General features: G+C 34.1%; 4 protein-coding genes across 4 annotated transcripts; 3 read left to right on the top strand and 1 right to left on the bottom strand.

Annotated features, from left to right (window-relative positions):
- The first annotated feature begins 448 nt into the window (after nt 1-448).
- On the top strand, nt 449-1515 carry c/ebpbeta/delta/epsilon (CCAAT enhancer binding protein beta/delta/epsilon homolog). The gene is given in 1 exon segment (NM_001078197.1): nt 449-1515. A coding segment is annotated over 1 exon segment (549 nt). The 5' UTR covers nt 449-477; the 3' UTR covers nt 1027-1515.
- Nucleotides 1516-3277: 1762 nt separating this feature from the next.
- LOC100184803 (tRNA (cytosine(34)-C(5))-methyltransferase) lies at nt 3278-10481 on the top strand. Its single transcript, XM_018817924.2, has 17 exons — nt 3278-3430; nt 3782-3835; nt 4442-4536; nt 4622-4726; nt 4894-4999; nt 5204-5360; nt 5632-5768; nt 6548-6681; nt 6952-7115; nt 7432-7594; nt 7880-8020; nt 8406-8507; nt 8792-8924; nt 9084-9167; nt 9500-9638; nt 9767-9806; nt 10083-10481. The coding sequence occupies exons 1-17, from the start codon at nt 3380-3382 to the stop codon at nt 10384-10386; spliced, it is 2109 nt and encodes a 702-aa protein (XP_018673469.1). The 5' UTR covers nt 3278-3379; the 3' UTR covers nt 10387-10481.
- A 703-nt stretch (nt 10482-11184) lies between these two features.
- On the top strand, nt 11185-14634 carry LOC100183252. The gene is made up of 10 exons (XM_002127092.5): nt 11185-11497; nt 11585-11825; nt 12161-12287; nt 12414-12608; nt 12671-12889; nt 12943-13092; nt 13168-13328; nt 13390-13488; nt 13542-13809; nt 13858-14634. Exons 1-10 carry the CDS (start codon nt 11362-11364, stop codon nt 14452-14454), a joined length of 2193 nt encoding a protein of 730 aa, XP_002127128.2. The 5' UTR covers nt 11185-11361; the 3' UTR covers nt 14455-14634.
- Nucleotides 14495-20656, bottom strand: LOC100182433 (AFG3-like protein 2). Its single transcript, XM_002132102.5, has 18 exons — nt 20527-20656; nt 20070-20157; nt 19574-19624; nt 19395-19519; nt 18563-18724; nt 18422-18490; nt 18246-18364; nt 17977-18095; nt 17027-17202; nt 16821-16958; nt 16607-16760; nt 16161-16391; nt 15801-15911; nt 15523-15719; nt 15341-15460; nt 15084-15194; nt 14943-15017; nt 14495-14849 (listed from the first exon to the last, which is right to left on the bottom strand). The coding sequence occupies exons 1-18, from the start codon at nt 20623-20625 to the stop codon at nt 14640-14642; spliced, it is 2355 nt and encodes a 784-aa protein (XP_002132138.1). The 5' UTR covers nt 20626-20656; the 3' UTR covers nt 14495-14639.
- Nucleotides 20657-20864: the final 208 nt, after the last annotated feature.

Raw genomic sequence — 20864 nt, 5'->3', positions numbered from 1 at the left:
TGCGCAATACTTGCTGGTTGAAGTTTTAGGGGACTTCCCGATAAAAGAACAACTTTTCGACATGAAATTACTTTTCAACAGGGTGACGCAATCAAACTGTAAATTAGGTTAATGTGAGAGTGTTAGATTAGTTTCCTAATATAGAACTTCTTTAAAGGCATGCCTATTACTTCTAGGGTTATGGCAACAACAATACGACAACAGGCAACGCGGTCACATGCTTGTTTAAAGAAAACGCGATATGATTAATTGATTGACACATGTGCATACGTATTTAAACCAACTTGGGTTTTGGGTTGTTCGAGCGTATTTTAGAGACAGCCGTTTTTGGTAACATGAATATGTAAATATTTAAATGTACAATTGGCAAACTCGTGTTTGAAATGTATTAAATTTACTCTAGATGGAAACAAAACTTTGTCAACAGCTGCATTAGCCCATAGGTCCATTTTGTTTAGTGTGTTGTTAATTAATTCGATGAATAATCAGAACGATACTGGTACACCATCTGGTTCTGGAAACCAAGACACAAATGTAAATTTTGGTGATCCTGGACAGACTGCAGAACCTTTAATTAAATTTAAGTACCCACAAAGACCACAGACTGTGCCTGCTGTTCAAAACTTTGGGGGGAAAGCTCCACCTCCAAGCAAAGCAATTGTCAAGGGAGAGTTAGAAGGAGATCAAGATGATTATGTAAAGAGGAGGCAAAGAAACAATATTGCTGTGAAGAAAAGTCGTGAAAAATCACGAGAGAAGTCTCAAATCACATCGGAAAGAATTGACCAACTGAAAGAGGAAAACTGTGTGCTTGAAAATAAAGTTGAAGTTCTTAACCAGGAACTTAAAGTTTTAAAGCAAGTTTTTATGGACCATGCCAAAGGGTTCAGTGGTAGTGGCATAGACCTACCAGACTTGGAACAGCTGGAGAAACTGTTGGGTCACAAACTGACCGACAAACCAGGAACTTCACAAATGCATGATAATAAAACCAATGGACCAAGCTGTAGTGGTTCTAAAAGCTAACCTTTTAAAATATTTTTAGAACGTTATTAATCTGTTATAAAATTGTTTTGAAAAACTTAAAAATATCACACTGTGTGGCCATTATCAACTTTTTCTGTTTTAGTGGTTTTTATTCATGTTTGTTTATTTTACTTGTGTTTTTATTTATTCTCTAATTGCCAACATAATTTTCTTTTTATAGATTTTTTTTATTTTTAAGTAAGGTTTGAAATCATTAAGTTTGCATTGCATGTTTATACAGTTACATTCAGTAAACTACAGTAGGCTATGAATTAAAACTGTTGTAGAGATTTTTGACTATTGTGTTTTGTTTCCAAACAAGTTTCTTTATTTCTGTACATTAAAGGCAACATTCCTTCAAACTTGAACACATTAAGTTTAGTGTCGCCTAGGGCCTAGCTAGGCTACTATTGCATGAAACATTAATTCCTCCATTTGAAAAAGCTAAACTGACTTGTTTTAATATTTATCAATCATTTATATTTTTAGGTTAAAAAGTGTAAAAAGAATCTAATATGTTAAGATTTGCTGCATGCTTGTATGGTTTGCTTATGCTGGTGCTGTATGCTGATGCATATAGTGACTGTTTCTGCAAAGACCCCAATATGTGTAAACCAGTCACAAAAAAATATGAAAAAGAACTAGTGGTATTTTCCTCCGCAAAAGATAACACTTGGACACAATATAACTGGACGCAAATTACAAATGTAATTCTGACTGGCACTCATGAATTATACAAGGAGCTGTACTGTTATGCACACAGTAAGGGTGTTCGTGTGACCATTCTGGTCGGTTTATCAGTTAATGATTTTCCCAAACTTCAGCAGCCTTTATTTAGAAAGCAAGTTTTGACTGGATGGATCAACAAGATGCAAAGTTTAAAATTGGATGGTCTCAACATTGATATAGAAGGTGCAGCTTATACTACGGATATAGTGGATGGCATATCTGCCCTGACAAATGAAACAAACATAGCTCTAAAGAGTTTAAACCCAAGTTATCTTCTCACATGGGATGTTCCCTACTCTCCTATACTCGTTGGTTGTTTCTCTGGTTATTGTTTTGATTATGTAGCAATTTCCAAATCAACAGACTACATGATAGTAATGGATTATGATGCAACAATCGATATTTTATTTGCGAGTGCCAACAGTCCACTGTGGTTATTAAAAGAATCTTATAATTTGTACCTGCACAATTTTTCCATTAACCCAAACCAACTTGTAATGGCGGTTCCATGGTATGGTTACGACTACACATGTAGTAAATTTTTTAATCACACTGACCACAACTTATGTCTTATTGCTGGAGCCCCGAATTCTCAGCGTGCATTTGCCGATATCAATCAAAAATTTATCCAAAATCAAGGTGGACTAAAGTGGGATACACGTTCTTCTACTCCTTTCTTTACCACTTTAACTGATGGAGTTTACCATCAGTTCTGGTACGACAACGTGCAAAGCTTAAAAATAAAATATGAGCTAGCATTTGCACTGAACCTCAGGGGAATTGGAATGTGGACAGCTGATGAATTAAACTACACATCCACTGATGCGACTGTCATGAAACAGACCAAGGACATGTGGGATACATTGTCAGAGTATCTGGAGAAAATGAAAAAATAAACACTATGTGATCATTATATTTATACGATACCTTTATACTATGCAGATCTGTCCTTATGCCATTTTATATGATTAAGTACTTAGTACTACTATTTGAGTGCATTAATAATTACAAACATGTTATTTCATTCATTCTTTCTTTTGCATCGAAATGTTATTAACCATAACAAGTCAACTTTATATGTGAAAATAATTTACTTAGTTGATCACAGAATCAATGTTTACTTGTGAATTATCCCCTCATTCCTCATACAGTTTTTGTTGTATTTTAAAGCATTTGCCTTCATTAGTGTTAAGTTATGCTATAATATTGTTGAACTAAACCAAAGCAATTTATATATAATATTGTTGAACTAAACCAAAGCAAATTTAGGCAGAAACATTTGATTTAGACTGTTGTATTTATCACACCACTATGCATGTACTAATCTTTTCTATTTTGGGCTTTCAAAATTTGTGCTTATAATAGTATAACAGCAGTCCCTTGGACCCTTGAATATATTTTGGTAGCAATTTGATTATAACAACTACACTATTTGTTTTTTTCTCCAATTAATCTGACATCATTTTATTTTGTTTAATTATAAAATTCTGTCATTAAGAATAATTGAAATAAAATTTTATGCAGTTGAACATCGTTTTAAAGTTTTAGAATACTGCTGTGCTTTTACTTACATTGAATGATCCTTACATTACCTTGTAGTTGAATAAGAAATAGTGAACTGAAGATGGGCCGCCGTCGAAAAAAATTTCAATTGAAAGGAGAACGAAAAGAACGGGTAAGAAATAAATTTTGAAAAGCACATCTACAATTTAAGAAGTGAAATTTTGTTGTTTTGTTGGTGCCTTAGTTAGGTGCGGTTAGTTAAAATGCTGAAATAGAGCTTTAGATTTTGTAATTGCTAGGTGCACAATCTTTTAAAGGAATTTTAGTTAATTGTACTGCAGAAAAAAAGGGATAGATTGTCTTGACTGTGACAGGAAATTAAACAGTTGTACCTGCTTCTTTCTTTGTTAAAAATTGGAATGAGGTCATAATTGTTGCAATAGGGCAAGTCTGGACAAGATTAGACTTGTTTATTTTGTTTTACAGTCTGGACAAGATTAGACTTGTTTATTTTGTTTTACAGGGTCATTACAAAGACATTAAAAAGGAAAATGAAAAATATGAACATTATTACAAGGTGTGTTTGTACAAGCTAATTGGATGCATGGATGAACTTTTCTGCATATTAATATATATATATATATGTTATTTGAGATTGTTTCAAATTTTAGTTTATATTCCATCTTGTAAAAATGTCTGTTTATTGTTAGTTTAGTCGGCGCCGTGGCATAGTGATTAGCGCGCCTGCCTGTAACCCAGAGATAATGGGTTCAAGGCTTGTCGCTGCTATCATTGTGGGCGTATGTGTTCTTGGGCAAGACACTTAACGGCAATTGCTCCCAGTGGTCATTGATGGGTTGTCCAAATTATCAGTCATACATAAAAAAAATCACCCACAAATAACATACATGGTAACTCGTAAGCTGGCACGAGGTGTTAAACCCGTGTTATAACGACTCGTTTTCCGACTACGCGAGGATAAAGTAGGTTACATTCATTCATTAAGTTCGCTATGGTTGCAGTTCAATGAAAAGCAAACCAATTTGCGAAGAAATATTTAAGGTTGGATGGGTCATTTGTAGGTTAAGTATACATATATCAGTAGCTATTACAGGTTACTTATCGCACTCTTATTTTTTCTTTATTATTTTAATACTGTTTAATATTTATTATTAAATTGTAGGAACAAAAGTGCTTTGACATTTCTCAATTTGAAGAATTCCTGAATGCAATGAAGCAACCATTACCTGCAGTGTTTCGAATTACAGGATACAAACGGTTTGTAAATTTTCCTATTCATGTTTTAATTATAAATTAATTAAACAAAAGTGTGTTTATTTTATTTTGTGTCATCGAATAACAGGCACGCAAAACAACTTCTCAAGAACATGAAACGAAATCACTTCGAAGATCTTACTGAGCTTAAAATAGGAGATGACACTGTGAAACCACCAGTTCCATTGTCATGGTAATAATGAATACTTTAGTATAATGAATGAATATATCCACAGCTGTGTGATATTTCAGTTCCAATTATGTATGACCTGTATACAGCGTCTGTATATGTATACACTGAAGTTTTGCACATGCATCATACGTAAATCTGACAGTAAATGATGCGATCTTGTACACAAGGTACCCGGATGACTTGGCATGGCAGACTGATTTGAACAGAGGGCAGATACGTAAAGTTCCTCAACTGCAGAATTTTCACACATTTCTAATCGCAGAATCTGAAAGTGTAAGTTACATAAAGCTTTTTTAATTGCTGACTACTGGCTGTAGTCATCTCTAATTTTTATATGATTTCTTGTAATATTTCTTTAATTGTAATTGTTACAGAAAAGTCATCATTTTATTATTGCATCTAGTCTTGGTGAAAAATTGTTCTTGTCCTTATTCCTTCACTGGTTTACAAAGTTTATAAAAACTAATTATGATGCAGGGCCACATAACAAGACAAGAAGCTGTGAGTATGATTCCACCGTTGTTGCTAGATGTCCATTCACATCATAAAGTGTTGGACATGTGTGCTGCTCCTGGATCCAAAACTGCTCAGATAGTAGAGTTACTTCACAGAGATGAAAATAATTCAATTCCAGGTTTGTTGAAGCAGAGATGAAAATAGTTTGGTTACTTGCAACTATGAAATAAGACCAGGATAGAACAATTTAAGTTAATTTAACTCAACAGTCAGATTTTGTTCATAATGTAACCGATGTGATATATAAGTCATCCTAGAGTTAAAAAGTTGGTAGAGGAAGTAGTATGTAATTTTTGCATTACTTATGGGGTGGTTATTTATTATTAAGTTATTTGCTTTCAAACAGTATTCATGAATTTTTTAAAAAGAATTATTTTTCATTCTAACAGAGGGAATATGTGTGGCGAATGACAAAGACAACAAGCGGTGTTACATGCTTGTACATCAGATAGGAAGACTGCACAGTCCATCCACACTCATTGTGAATCATGATGCTTCAAATTTTCCTGAAATATTCATCAAAAATGTGAGTATTTTATTTTTTTATGTCAAATAAATTACCAGTTAATATTGTCATATGCACATCAGCACATTTTGGTTGAATGAATGAATGTAACTTGCTTTACCCCCGCGTGGCAGGAAAACAACAGTCTTTATAATACGAATGTTCTGTTTCATACACCTCGTACCATGAGTTACACGTATGTAACTTTGTGGGTATTTGTTTTTTGTAATTTATTTTTTTATAATGTATGGCTAAAAATTTGGACAACCCATTAGTGACCACTGGGTTAGAGCAATTGCTGTAAAGTGTCTTGCCCAAGGACACCCACAATTGTAGCAATGACAATCCTTGAACCCATAGCCTGTGGGTTGGAGACGAGCACTAACCAAATGTGCAACGGGTCCGGACGTTAAGTAACTAAAATGCTAATGAAAGATTTTGTATTGTCCTTGTTTTTTTCTAGGATAATCTGTTTTTGTTTATAATATTTTACTCACCTTTACAAATGATTAAATACCAATCTTACATAAAGTATGTCTAATTTTAATTTTAATAAACATATTAACGAATGGAGGAATGTGACGTGTTGCCACATGTCTCTGGAAACAACAGTCGTTATTACACAGATGCTATGTTTCATACACCTCGTACCGGTTCAGCAATTGCTGTTACTTGTATTGCCCATGAACACATACACCCACAATGGTAACAGCATTGAACCTATAATCTATGGATTATAGGCAGGTGGGATAACCACTGCTATAGTGCTGAGTATTTGGAAAGTAAAACAATAATTTTAGGATGATGGCAAAGATATACTTCTTCGTTACGATCGTATTCTGTGTGATGTTCCATGTTCAGGTGATGGAACAATGAGAAAAAACACAGATGTTTGGGTCAAGTGGAATCAAGCTAATGCTATCTATTTACATAGGTAAGGTGTACTCTGTAATAACTATGAACTATATGAGCTTGTGTTTTAATGGATATTGGAACTGGGAGGACGGGAGGTCATTTTGTGAACAATTGTATCAAGAAACAGTAACAAATTAGGTATTCAGTATATAAGATGTTTATGGTTATTTTAATTGTTTCAGAGAGACAAGATTATTATTTAATCTTGCAGTCTATCACTTTAACAGTCCTATGAGCACACCAATAAGCAGATGTGACCTATAGTAATAGCAAAAACAATATAATTTAGAACCCAGTATCGAATACTTCTCCGTGGGTTGGAACTTCTAGCCAGTGGTGGTCAACTTGTATATTCAACATGTTCGTTGAATCCAATTGAAGATGAAGCAGTTGTTGCTGCTGCCATTCATCACTGTGGTGGTGCCGTAGAGCTTGTTTCAGTTAGTTTACCAGGTAAGGTTACTAAGTTTGAATAACTTCCTAAACTCGTACTGTTTAAAAGGAATTGAATTCAAGTTTTATAATGGTGTACAGATAGACTATACAGAGCTGTATCTACAATTTCAATTTGAGTTGTGGATTCAGCCTAGTAATGTCTATATTGTGTACACCAATTGTAATTTGTCTTTTCTCTTTAAGTTATAAGTTTGGTGAATTTTTTACTACTTATTTATTTCTTCATACATTCATTGTTAAAAAGAAAAGTAAATTTGGTTTTTCAGTAAATATGGTTGTCATTCTTGTTGCATTTGTCTTTTGTTTAAATCAGGCTTGAAGTGGAGTCCTGGTGTTTCAAGCTGGAGAGTGATGGACAGTGATATGAACTGGTACGATACACATGACCAAGTTCCTGAGAAGAAGAAAAATATATCTTACTCCATGTTCCCACCTGGTGGTCAAGATGTGATGGAAGCAATGCACTTAGAAAGATGGTAAGTGGGTTGCTATTATACTTCATCATTCCATATCGACACAACCGCCCAGGGAACCTAGTATGTTGACCAGAGTTTGCCCATTTCTAAGTGTATTACCTCATACATATAATGTAGATACCCATCCCCATTATATTAATATATGCATTTAGATTTATTTATTTTTTAAATTTATTCCAAATAACATTTATGTTAATTTTTATGCATTAAACTTGCACTATAGAACACAATGTCATTTTGTTTTCTTTATGAATAGTCTGTGTTTAAACAATTTGTACCTCATAGCATGCGATTGCTTCCACACCAACAAGACACTGGTGGATTCTTTGTTGCTGTGCTGAGAAAGAAGAAACCATTGCCATGGCAGAAAGATGAATTAAAATGTGAAGCTGAGGTTGTGGAAAAGAGTGGATCAGAAACAACAGCGTAAATGTTCATCTAATTTAATTGTGTTTTTAAAAATTTTGTGTTCATTTTTTTACCTGGTTTAAAATATTTATTCTGGTGAAACTGATCTTTTGGCTTAGTAAATTTATGTAGATAATTACATTTTATTAAACTCCAATGTTTCATCTACATAAATAGTAATTCATTGTGCCAGAGCCTTAAAGTTACTCAATAATGTTAAGTTCCCATTTACTGTAGTAAATCTAGATATTGAATTATTGGTTGCAAATATACGCGGTAGTTTTAGCATAGCAAACGAGTAAAACAAGACAATGTGTTCTATGTGCTAGAACAGCGGTGTATATTTGCCTTTTTAAAGTTTAAAGGATAAGCAACCTCCTCTAACCACCTCTGCTTCAAACAGACAAGCTCCTCCGAGGAAGAAAAGGAAGTGGGAGCCAGGTTTCAAAGAAGATCCGTTTGTCTTTCTAACTTCAGAAGATGAGGCAACATCATCACAGATTGTGTAAGTTCAATTGTTGTGTACTTATAAAATGCGTTGGTTTTAGTTAAAGGAAATAATTTTAGCTACAAGGCTTTTTTTAGCAACGTGTTGGCTGTAAAATATCTCTTATTGGTTTTCAACCCTGCAAAGAATCGAATTATTTTACACATTTGGAGTTACGCAGGTACTTATAAACTATAGTAAATACATAGTCTTGCTTTGGTGGACAGGTGGTGGCTATCACAAACAGTAATCACTTTCTCAGAAATTTTACAGCTCTTTTTATGCATTTATCTTCTATCAAGGTCGTTCTTTGGTTTAAAAGATTTTCCAGTGAATCAAATCTTGAGCAGAACCACTAATGGAAAGAAAAAACAACTTTATTTTGTGTCAAAACTTGTTAAAAACATCATTGAAAATAACATTAATTATGTAAAAGTGAGTAAACTGTTCAAATTTTGTTTACCTATAAATCTAAAATAACACATGATGCTTTATCCTGTATTTAAATAATGTAACTACTAGTAAATTTGTGTAGCTGGCTGTACAAGATTAAAACACTTACTGATCAAGTCCACTAATGTTTGATTTTTACAGGTGATCAACACAGGAGTTCGTGTTTTTAGTCGGTCTGCAAATACTCAAAATGACCTTGAATGTGAATTTAGATTGGTGCAAGATGTAAGAATACATTTTAAACTGTTACTTTTTTATGGCTGAGAGTCTGGACATCCCATCAGCGACCACAGTGTTAAACCAAATTTCCGTTATAGGTCTTGACCAAGGACACACATGCTGCAACATTGGCAGTATCCAGCTTTAAACCTTTTACCCTCTGTTTACCAGGCAAATGCTCTGACCAGTGTCCTACAATACCAAATATATATATATTATAAAAAGTTATGTTTGTTAATTATTGCATTCAAAATATGCATAAGTAACGAGTTGTGCAACAGGATGAGTAAAATAAATGTAAAACATACTTTAATTTTTCACATCTTTTTTATTCACAGGGAAGCGAATGCATTGAACCTTTCATGAGTGCAAGAGTAATTCCAATTAAAATTTGTGACGTCACAAAATTTCTTTTGGAAGATCAACCAAAGTATGATGAATTATCTGAGGAACTGCGTGACAATCTCAAAAATCTTGGTATGCGGGGTGTTAAACACAAAAACTCAGCAGCTTTATTTATGATGGATATTTAAAGCTGTGTATACTGTTGTGGCTAATGATTTTTTAAATGAAACTTCGTTTTTAACAAATGTTTTACCTTTCAGCCCCTGGAAGCATGATTTACAAGTATGAACCTGAAAATGAGTAAGTTGAGAAATATTTCACTCAATTATTCGCCTGGCTGGGCAACCCTATTTCATTCCTCTTGTTTCCGCTTACAAATTATCACCAATGCAGCTGTTTAAACAATGGGTATTAACAATTACAGCTTACTACCATTTACAAAGAACACACATACCTATAATGAAGACATAGGTGGCATACCGCACAACGCTCTATGTAATGTGTGTGACTGTGACACATTTAAACCTAAATTTTAAACAACACAGAAATATAAACTTTCTTGTTGCTTTTGTACAGAAATGCAGATGTTGGCTGTGAATTGCTGCTCTGTGGATGGAAAGGAACATTTTCTTCCCGTCTTTACATGAACAACCATGAACGAATGCACTTCCTCAATATGGTTGGTGTGCCCGTACCCGCTCATCTATTGCCCAACATGAACACAAGGCGGGCACGTGCAGGGGAATTGGAGGATAAGAAGAAAGAAGGTTTTCTAGAGGAAAAAGAAAATGCTCAAGAAGAGGCAAAAGAAACGGACATTGAGGATAAGAATGGTGTGGAACAAGATAACAATCCGTTAAATCAAGAGTTGAAAAACTAATTTTAAATTATTTACCCTAAAAGGTGATAGGAAAATACACTGCCATGCTGATATTTGAATTGTCTCTTGAATAAATATGTGTCGCATTGTTGAATTGCAGAAAAAGGTATTTGAACAAAACGTTTCTGACAAACAAAATAAGATGTGGGTTACTTGCTCGCTAATTATGCGGTTTTGAATCTGAAAATTTAGTCTACAATTTATGAATATATAGTAGGGTGGAAAAGATGGAACACCTTTTCATTATCTTTGCTCGTCCTGTTTGGGAGTAAACAAAGAACATTTAAAGAAATAAATAATCATATCGTCACGACTCCGACAAACCGTTGTTAATTGTTTAAAATACGATCAGAAAGTAACTAACTAATAGAAAGGGCCGTATATAGTAGTGTGAGGTAAGATGGGACATCTTTACTACGAAATATCCCGATCTTATTTTAAATAATTCATTTTTATGAAAATCGGGACGATACGAGTTTATAACTCTTTAACTGTTTTCAGTTTACTAACAAAAGAAACGAAAAAAAAAAAAAATTAAAAAGTGTCCCATCTTCCCCATCCAACTATTTGACAACTGTCGTTGCCAAGACCCAGAAGTGTATATTAAGTTACATACATTCAAGTCACAGAAATGTATTGTCCCTGACTTTTTTGACTGTTTTCGTCCAACCAAAACCACATTTAACCTTATTTAGTTCAACCATGGAATGTACTGTACGGACCAACCCATGAGGAAGTGCGAACAGTACGCCGGTGTCGTGATGTATTTGTTCCGCATGCTGATGGTCGCACGCTGATGGTCGGAACAAATATATCACGACACACGGACGATTTTTTTACGATTGTGAGAGAACGCGAAAAAAAATAAGTTCGCAGCCGTACTTCTCCGGACGACTGGACAATCGAACTTGTACACTACGAATAGACGAATGTTTGTTTCAGGGCGTATTGAAAGCAAAGAAACGACAAGTAAATATGTCGAAGAGAAAACCGAAATGCTGCTATTTTCCGGAAATACCAACTCGCTGGCTTCTGTTCATTGAATTTGCTTTTATGTTTGGAACAACTGTCATATACTTCGCTGATATCGTCACCGACATTATTACTCTCAGTAAGTATGCTTATCTACTTTGTATGTTTATACGCGTTACTTGTTTACCGTATATCGGTAGTTAGAAATAACAAAAATCCATTGCAGGGATGTATTACATGCGAGAGTGGTACTATGCGTTTGGTTTGTCAATTTGTTTTATTGTCCTTCCATCAATACTAATGGCTGTACTTGAATACAACTTTCTAAAGAAAGCATATGGCAAATCTGTTCCATGGAAAATGATAGTGCTTCGAACTGCATTAAATATACCATTCCAATTAACCATTATCTGGTACCACTGTCAACTGTCGTACAACTACCTTCGAAACTGGTTGGATCATATCAGGTGCGTAAAACTAGTTGTATATATCATACATGTAAGTTTAAATAAAATGATAAGCTACTTTTAGTCCCTCACATTCTGTGGTTTTAATTGGGACCTACTTAATACATTAACCAATGTTGTAAATTTAAATCTGCTTGTGGCAAACAAATTATTTATTCAATTTTTTAAGCGAAGCACAACATTTTTAGTATTCATAGTTATAATGCCTTAATGATACAGTATGCTACAGGTATGTTTTTAACAAGCACCTTACACATCAGCATAACCTGCAATACTTGCTTGGGTAAAATAGTAACCATGTACATTAAGCAATATTTATCTACTTTTTTTTATAGAGGAGTGGGTAAGAATGATAGAAGAACAGCAGCTGAATGGTATGAACCAACGACATTGGAGCGATCAAGAGGAGCTTCCTTATCAAGCTTGAATGATATAGATAATTACTGCAGAAATGATGACAAGGTGTATACAAAAATACTAAAATAGATAGGTTTATGTATGTTCTTCATACTATTAGTAGTTAATAAAAGGTTTATGTAGTATGTTGTAGTTTTGTTTAACAATAACAATTTTATATGTTACCATCAGAACATATCTGAACAAGGAAGCCATTTAGTTTCCAATACAAACCTTTCAAGAAGTATGGGCTCTTTGGCGCCAGTCAGCGTTGAACAGGAAAAACCTGGGAAGTCAAACTGGTGGAAGAGACTTACTCGAGAACAGTGGCTTGCCCATCTAAACAAACTCAAATTGTCGGAGAGTATGCTTGAATCTCTACCACAGGTATCCAAACAAAGAAACTATTATAGATAATAATAATGAATTTTAACAAATATCCTTTTCAGCTGTTAATTAATCTGTATTTGATCGCTTATTACCAAGAAACCCATGTAATTCAATACATATCTGCTGTGTTGTCATACATATCATTATGTGGTGGAGTTGTTCGTTATGACAAAACAAGAAAAGACAATGAAGCTGATCAATGGATGGTTGATCGAACACTTTTACATTCAAGAGCTTTTAATACAAGACTGGAATGGCCTCAACTTTTGTTCATTACGGTAATGGTTAATGAAATTATAAAGTTTCTTTCCTTAATGAAAGTCTTATTTAGATTTATAAAGGTAGTTTCCTGGCAGCAAGGATCCTCGCCTTTGTATTTTTTACTATCTTCTTTTCATGGTACATTTTCATTCCAATTGTCATCCACTGGTGTGTCTTCTTATGCTACCATATCTTTCAATGGTATCCGGATTTTAGCAAGGTTGGGCTTGAGATACATACATATCTATATAAAAGTCATATCCATTATGCCTATTAACTTTCACATTATATTCAGGTATCTCGGCAATTACAACAAGCTGATTATAAATATCGAGCATACATCTTTCTTAGCCATGATTTCATGTCTGTATTCCATGCAAGTCTGATGTGTATATTTATACACGTGAGGCCATACTATCATGCATTCTTGGACCAACCGTACTGCTTTATGTTTTGGTAAATTTGATTTGTTCCCCACTGCACCAGACACTTAAAAAAAAAAAATTTTTACATGTAGGTTCTATCTTGTGTATGTTACTGAGAACGTTTTTCTATTTCTAATTCCTGGAATTGTGTTAAATTTGCAAGAAAAGGATGAAAGCCTTAATTTTTATCAGTAAGTTGAAATTTAAAAAAAATGTAAATTTGATTTAAATGTTTACTTATTAGGTATTATGTGCTGCTGTCCACGGAATTGATTTTAAACATCATGGGTTGTATTTTTTGTTCTACTTACTACCTGGCTGTGCATAAAATGCGAACATACACAGCACATGCTTACCCTGCTGCTTCTAAAATTCTGTGTTGTTGCTGTTACGACAATAAAGATATGGTTGAAGAATGGCTTCCTGTTCGTCCAGAGTGGACAGTATGCAAACAAGCAGAAACCAGTGAAATATTTTTCCTTACAAAAGAACAACTTAAGTCATTTCAAGAAGTACGTGTCATACCAATTAGTTTAAAAATCCTAATAATTCTGTTTTAGGTTTATAACACGGTTGTGAGAAATGATCGGAATAAAGGCCGTGCTGTGGAATGTTTCATAGATGATCGTTGTAAAATATTCTATGCTCCACGATCAAAGTTAAGGAAAGTCTCAACATCTCAAGCACAACCTTTCCTAGTGAAACTGAACTCCGCATCAAATTTATCACGACCTAAACCACATGTTCCCCAAGTTGATGTAATTGTTGAAGAAGAGACACATTTAAAAGAATATAATGAAACTTCTGTGATCATACACAGTGAGGAAATTGATGCAGTTCAAACAGAAATACCACAAAGAGAGTATGCAGAACCTACAGAAGAGTATTTAAAAGACAAACCGAAAGCTAAACCGAGAAGCAAAAGTATGAAATCAGGTCGTGTGTCTCCTGTAAGACCACCAAGGAAAAAGGAAAGAAGGGAAAATAATATGCCGCAAAAAATTAAAAAGTCTCATGTATTAGTTGCATGTGACAAGAACACTGATGTCTGCTTACATTCTTCAGCTTCAGAAACTCCAGTGTTAATGAGAAAGGCATCTGGTGAGATATATGATGAAGTTGGAGATGTTGAAGGGTGGCAACAAACTTGGATTTAAAGAGATATTGCTAGTTTTCTATAATTCGAACAATCAAATGAAATTTTAGCATACATATATGCATTTTATATTTTTATAAGTTTTTATAATCATGTTGCATATTTTTACCTAGTTGCCTGCTCACATTCTAACACGAATGTATTTGTATTTTTGTGCACAATACAAACGATTTATTCAAAAGTGTTTTATACTGCAGAGGTTGTTGACTTCTCAGTAGTTTGAGGAGGATCATTCCATCCTTTAAGTCCTTCTGGAAGTTCAACATCCTCCTCCTCCCCACCAGTCCCTTCAACAAAATCTTCATATGTCGATTTTTCTTTAAATGGTCGTTCTCCAAGTATTTCCACTAAATCTTGTCGCTCAAGATGTTCTTGTTCAAGCAAACGCTGGGCAAGCTGAAACATACAAATAAGCAGGCTCCTTAATCAATCCACTGCAAAGATTACCGGAATGGTTTATAATAATTGCTTTTATTCTATCGGACTTACCTTTTCAATTAAATCTTTTTTCTCTGAAATTAAGGCCAATGTTTTTTCATACGCCTCATTTATAATTCGACGTGCCTGTGTTAATAACAAGGTATGTAAATTATTTCATACCACTGCAATGGTTACAACATTACAGCTTACTTCTTCATCTATTAGTTGAGCAGTGGCTTCACTGAATGGTTTGTGTAAACTGTTACCTTTGTCTGTGAAAGAAACTTGGCCAACAGTTTCACTCATTCCATACTGGGTTACCTGCACACACACTACTATTTAAAATCACAACAAGAGGCAGTTTCAGATAATTAAGCAAACTTACTTAATGCGATGTCAGATTTTTTAACTTAATTATTTACTGAGTTACCATTTAAAAAACAAGATCATATAAAAGCAAAACTTACTTGCGCATAAGCCATCTGCGTAACTTTTTGAAGATCATCTTGCGCTCCAGTTGTTATACGATCAAAAAATATCTTTTCTGCACACCTGCCCCCCAAAGCAGTACACATACGATCTCTAATCTAATAAAGTGATCAACATTAATATTTAAATCAAACATACATGATACAAATTACTGTATTACTTGTTCAGCAGTGTAAAGGTATAGTTCTTTTGGTTGATATAAAGCATAACCAAGACCTTTGCCACGAGGAACTATTGAAACTTTAAGAAGCGGGTCACCATGTTCAAGAAACCAGCTTACAACTGCATGGCCAGCTTCATGATAAGCAACAGTCGTCTTTTCATTTGGTTGTAACACCTGAGACTTCTTCTCAAGACCTATTTCCAAATAAAGAAAGGATTTTTCATTATTACCTTCAATAAGTAAGCACAATTGCTTAATACTAATTAATCATTCACCTGCTACAACTCTTTCAATTGCTGAAGCAAAATGTTTGTCCTCAATTGAAGTAGCAGCTTCACGAGCAGCAATTAAAGCAGCTTCGTTACAAATGTTTGCAATGTCCGCACCTGTAAATAAACCAAAGATTACACAACACCATTACTACTAGTACTCAGTCAAAAACGTTCTGTGTAAAAAGTTAGACGCAACACTGCAACAGGGTAGCTCGCCGTGGGTCCTGAAATGTTGGCTCTTATTTTTAAAATCATAGATTTCTCCAGATATTTTCCCATATGCCGAATCATATTATGAAACTTTACAATAACAAGAGTTCAAAAATAATGGCATAACACTTAAAACCACAGAGTTATTATTACCGGAAAATCCGGGTGTTCTTGCTGCCATTTTTCTTGAAAGTGCAATTTTATCAAGATCGGTTTTTAGTGGTTTAAGATGAACTTTAAATATGGAGGATCTTCCTTTAATGTCAGGTAACCCAACATGAATCTGCCGATCAAATCTACCGGGTCGTAGCAATGCAGGGTCGAGTACATCACTGCGGTTTGTACCAGACAAGACAACCACATTTGTGCCAACAGTGTTAAAACCTAAACAAGAGCTACAGTGATAGGTGCTCGACATAAAATATAACTCTATTCATTTACTAGAATGATTAGGTTTAAACAACTATCAATTGTGAAATACGTTCCCTATGTGGTAACATACAACTTAAAATCCAAGTACAACTGTTCATCAATAAAACATTGATTGGGGCACATAAGCATCCAAGAAGAATGTACTATTGCAACTACAAATGTCATACCATCCATTTCTACAAGCAACTGGTTCAAGGTTTGATCAGCTTCGCTATTTCCACCAAATCCTTTCTCTGAGCGTTTTCGACCAATAGCATCAATTTCATCAATAAACAAAATGCAAGGTGCATTGTCCCTTGCCAGTGTAAACATGTCTCGAACCTATCAACAATACACATACATCAAACAGAACCTATGATTGGACAGAATGTATCAACCTACCCTTGAAGCACCAACACCAACAAACATTTCGAGAAACTCTGATCCACTAACACTGATGAATGGAACACTTGCTTCACCTGCGGTTGCTTTTGCAAGTAAAGTCTTACCCGTACCTGGTGGACCAGATAAAATTGCACCCTATAAAAACATTATGGTACTATACCATGTTTCTGCTTAATTAATTTACATATTTAAAGCGACCTTACCTTTGGTATTTTCGCACCAAGCTCTTCATACTTCTTTGGATTTTTTAGGAAATTTACAAATTCCAAGATTTCAATTTTTGCTTCTTCACAACCTGCTACGTCTTTAAATGAAACCTTGATATCTCCCTGTTTAATCACTTGTGCTGTTGTTTCACCAACCGAGAATGGGTTGAACACTATCAATGCAATACAGAGTTATACAATTCAGATATAAATATTAAAACTAGAGCACGACCGATTATCGGCTAGCCGATATATCGGCCGCATTTTTAGTGATTCACCGATTATCGGCAAGAGCAAAAAATGGCCGATATTATCAGCACTAAGTAACCAGACGGCCAACGACGTGTTTACGTAAGAATTAATGCAGAGCGATAGCTTGTTCATAAACGTAAACTCACTCGTATACCTAATTCAACTTGTTCGTAAAAATCTAACGTATTAAACTAGGTCAAAGCGTCTGATCACGCATCCACCGCATGTCAGGTTTATCAGGCGCGTGTAACGTCGAGGTTACTTTAGGTCACTTACGCGTCTTTACGTGTCAGCGTGATACACAAATAAACTGCATTAGCTAATAAATATAATGTTTGTTTAATGGAAGGAAGGTAAAATTTATTTGAAAAAATTACAAATTAACCAATTACAAGTTCACCAATAACTAATTAAAAATAATTAAGCCTGTTAGTTGATTTTTATCAGCTAAATCAGATTTTTTTGTTTTAATCAGTCAAGATTTTTAGGTGCATTAAAAAATCGGTTATCGGCAACTGAAATTTACAAAATATCGGTCGGGCTCTAATTAAAACTTAAAGTTTCAGCAACAAGAGGAAAGTATTTTAAAATGTGCTTACTTTTTAGAGCTTTGCTCTCTTGTTAATAAAATCTTGTTTACAGTACAAAAGAGAAAAGAGTAGATACATTTTACATGTTAAACAACCGTCACTTACTTTTACTTTTTGAAGCTCCTGGTTTGGTCCTTGGGGTAAGGTTAATTCCTTGTTTTAAAAATCGATACATTATAAAAATGCTAATAGCTGGCACGACGTACGTGGAAAACATTCTGCCCCTGTTTATTATTAATAATAATGGTGTTAAAAATGTAAACATTATAAACAGTGACAGTAACACAGGGCATAAGCCTGGCTATCAAAAAAGTAGAGGTATTAGTATTATAGGCTATACTTGCTTACTACTAGAATAAATGTTGGATTCTTACCAAGATACAGAGTTTTCATATTGAACATAAACTCTTTCAGAGATTGGAACACCCATTTCATTCTGAATATGTTCCAAATTCCTCTCCAACGAATCCAAGCTTCCAATATTAAATGTCAACTATTATACAAAATGTCAGAAAACAAATACTACATAGATTTAAGCGCAATAACATACCGTTTGTCCAGGCATTGAAGAAACGATTATTTCTGCTCTAGAGGAATCTTTTACAACAATTTTTTCTACCTGTTTTTATAAGAGAAATATACTTAGTAACAATATTTCTAACTGTTTACAAATTACACAATGTACTCTTACCATTTTATTCGCAAGAAATCGCGTTGTGAATTCTTTCCAGGTTATTTCTGTTTTACGTTGATTGTAATTGTGTAAAACAAGAACACCTATAATCAGCAGCGCAATGGTGATTAAATTATTTTTTGCATCGGGATCTTTGAACGCAGGGTTATCTTTGAAAAGCTGAGAAAAGGGCAATGGAGATTTTAGTTTTTATATAAATAAAGATAAACAACAGTTAACTTATCCAACAATATACAATACTTTCTTGACAGTTTCACTGAATAAGAAGAAAAAATAAAAACAAAATATAATGAAGTGACCCTCCAAAAACAACTATAGACGGAAGAAATATTGATTAGTTAAAAAAAGAACAACATTAGTTTAATAATGAAAAAAATAAGGATGGATTGAAAAGTTTGTCAGGTTTTTACTCGTGAAGGATGGGTTTTTAGTTGGAATTAACTATCGAAAGTGTCTCGAAGCTGATCCCATTAAATAACCGTAGCTAAAATGTTGTGCCTGTTTCTTGTATTCCCAACAACACGTAACTTAGGCAGCACTCAACCTTTTCAGTTTATTTACTCTTGAATCTCATTTATTCCATCTACTGTATTTCCTTCTCTCCCAGCTCCATTCATTCATTTATTATCTATTCCCTCTTACTACGAATCACAACACACTTATATACGCAACAATCACAAGGCAAAAAACATACAGACAAAGAAACAGCATGATAACTGCATCGTCTAGAGAAAGACCGAACAGCAGGGCCTACAAATATTGTATTTTTAGTACCTAACAAAAAGAAACAGGGCATTGATAATCAATGTAATACACAAGCACTTCAAACCTTTTTAAGAGTTTGTTCAACATCTTTCATATAGTCATCTTGTTCACTACTTTTCTGTTTTGGCTGACTCTTTGTATTTTTAGTTTCTTTGTTCTCCATTTTTGGTGGTTCAGACTTTTGTTTACCTTTATTAAAGTTGTTTATTTAAGCATAAGCAGATAATAAACTAAACTATTTACCCTTTTCATCTTCCTCTTTTGCTTTCTTTGGTTTAAAGAACTTTTCAAAACCTAAAAGAATGAGAATTATGTTAAATAGGCTAAAATATATTAGGTAACTAGTGGCTCTCAAATGTGTTTAACTATAACCCAATGGAATTGAAACATCTAACCAGAAAATAAAACCATAAGAATAATATGCTCAGCTTATAGATAAGACTTTCAATCAGTTTGACAACTGATATCCACCAACACAGTGTCGAATATCAAATACGGGAATATTTACATGTGCAAACCAAAATTCTGACTTATGATCAAAAGTTGAGGGTTGAATTGTATATATATTTTTTTTTTAGAACCATGAACTTTTTTAAGAACACAGAGTGCAGTGGAAATTAAGGTAACATTTTACCACTCATTTCTATTTCTTTAACGATAAGTCTATTTAAACATAAGATAATATTAACAAGGTTATTAAATTTACTTCAATTGTAAAAATATTTAACACAGAAACTACCTTTTGGGACATTCTGATTATAAATGTGTGCCGATGTAGCTAATTGCTTGTAATTTAAATTTTTGATCTGAAAACCTTTGGCCAAACACTGTATGTGCAAAAACAAAAATTGTAGTTAATTGATAATGATTGCTTATTCATCTTTGGGTGACAAAATTTACATTATATGGTATAGCTATTTAGGGCAGGGCAACTTAAGAGTTTTAGTCTATATACATGCATAAGTAAAACTACTGGTTTCTACTCACCCCAACCCTAGTAACCAATGGTCCCACAGACGCACAGATACAGTACCTTGTATTTACACCATTTGAATGCATAAACCCACTCATTTATATTTAAAGCATTGACACACAATTACATACATACAATAGGCGTATATAGTATAGACATTAATAAATAAAAGTAGAAAGTTAGACATATTACATAATCTGTAATACATGAAACAAAAACGTACTTGTGAGCTGTGTGTACAAGTTTGCGGGATTTGGAGCACACCTTTATAAGCATATTGGTGAAAGTTGCAAGGTCGCAGTAATCGTAAAATAGTAGACATAATTTACAATATACTTTTTTCTTTAAAAAAATGAACGTTTTGTTTATTTATGTATATTATCTTTGTCGATCGTACGTAGAAGTATAAACAATGGGTGCTAGTGAAGAATCTCCCCCCCCCACCTTATTTGCTAACCACTAACCCCTAGGTTGGGGTTTGGTGTTGATGGTTAGGGGGTTAGTGGTTATAGGGGTTAGTAGTTAGTGGTTATAGGGGTTAGTGGTTAGCAAATAAGATGG

Source organism: Ciona intestinalis, chromosome 3, assembly GCF_000224145.3.
Source record: "Ciona intestinalis chromosome 3, KH, whole genome shotgun sequence".
NCBI classification, from domain to species: Eukaryota; Metazoa; Chordata; class Ascidiacea; order Phlebobranchia; family Cionidae; genus Ciona; species Ciona intestinalis.
The sequence above is the reverse complement of the archived record's forward strand: the minus strand, read 5'-3'. Positions and strand labels throughout refer to the sequence as shown.

What these genes read in the sequence shown, in the direction of transcription:
- LOC100184803 (XM_018817924.2), top strand. Translation starts at nt 3,380, where the DNA reads ATGGGCCGCCGTCGAAAAAAATTTCAATTGAAAGGAGAACGAAAAGAA. An exon ending in AGTGGATCAGAAACAACAGC is followed by an intron (nt 8,021 to 8,405) that starts GTAAATGTTCAT and finishes TGCTTCAAACAG; the next exon opens with ACAAGCTCCTCCGAGGAAGA. An exon ending in AATTTAGATTGGTGCAAGAT is followed by an intron (nt 9,168 to 9,499) that starts GTAAGAATACAT and finishes TTTTATTCACAG; the next exon opens with GGAAGCGAATGCATTGAACC.
- LOC100183252 (XM_002127092.5), top strand. Translation starts at nt 11,362, where the DNA reads ATGTCGAAGAGAAAACCGAAATGCTGCTATTTTCCGGAAATACCAACT. An exon ending in CTCAACTTTTGTTCATTACG is followed by an intron (nt 12,890 to 12,942) that starts GTAATGGTTAAT and finishes AGTCTTATTTAG; the next exon opens with ATTTATAAAGGTAGTTTCCT. An exon ending in GGTATCCGGATTTTAGCAAG is followed by an intron (nt 13,093 to 13,167) that starts GTTGGGCTTGAG and finishes CATTATATTCAG; the next exon opens with GTATCTCGGCAATTACAACA.
- LOC100182433 (XM_002132102.5), bottom strand. Translation starts at nt 20,625, where the DNA reads ATGTCTACTATTTTACGATTACTGCGACCTTGCAACTTTCACCAATAT. An exon ending in AAAAGAGGAAGATGAAAAGG is followed by an intron (nt 19,520 to 19,573) that starts GTAAATAGTTTA and finishes ACTTTAATAAAG; the next exon opens with GTAAACAAAAGTCTGAACCA. An exon ending in CTTCAATGCCTGGACAAACG is followed by an intron (nt 18,365 to 18,421) that starts GTATGTTATTGC and finishes TTTGTATAATAG; the next exon opens with TTGACATTTAATATTGGAAG.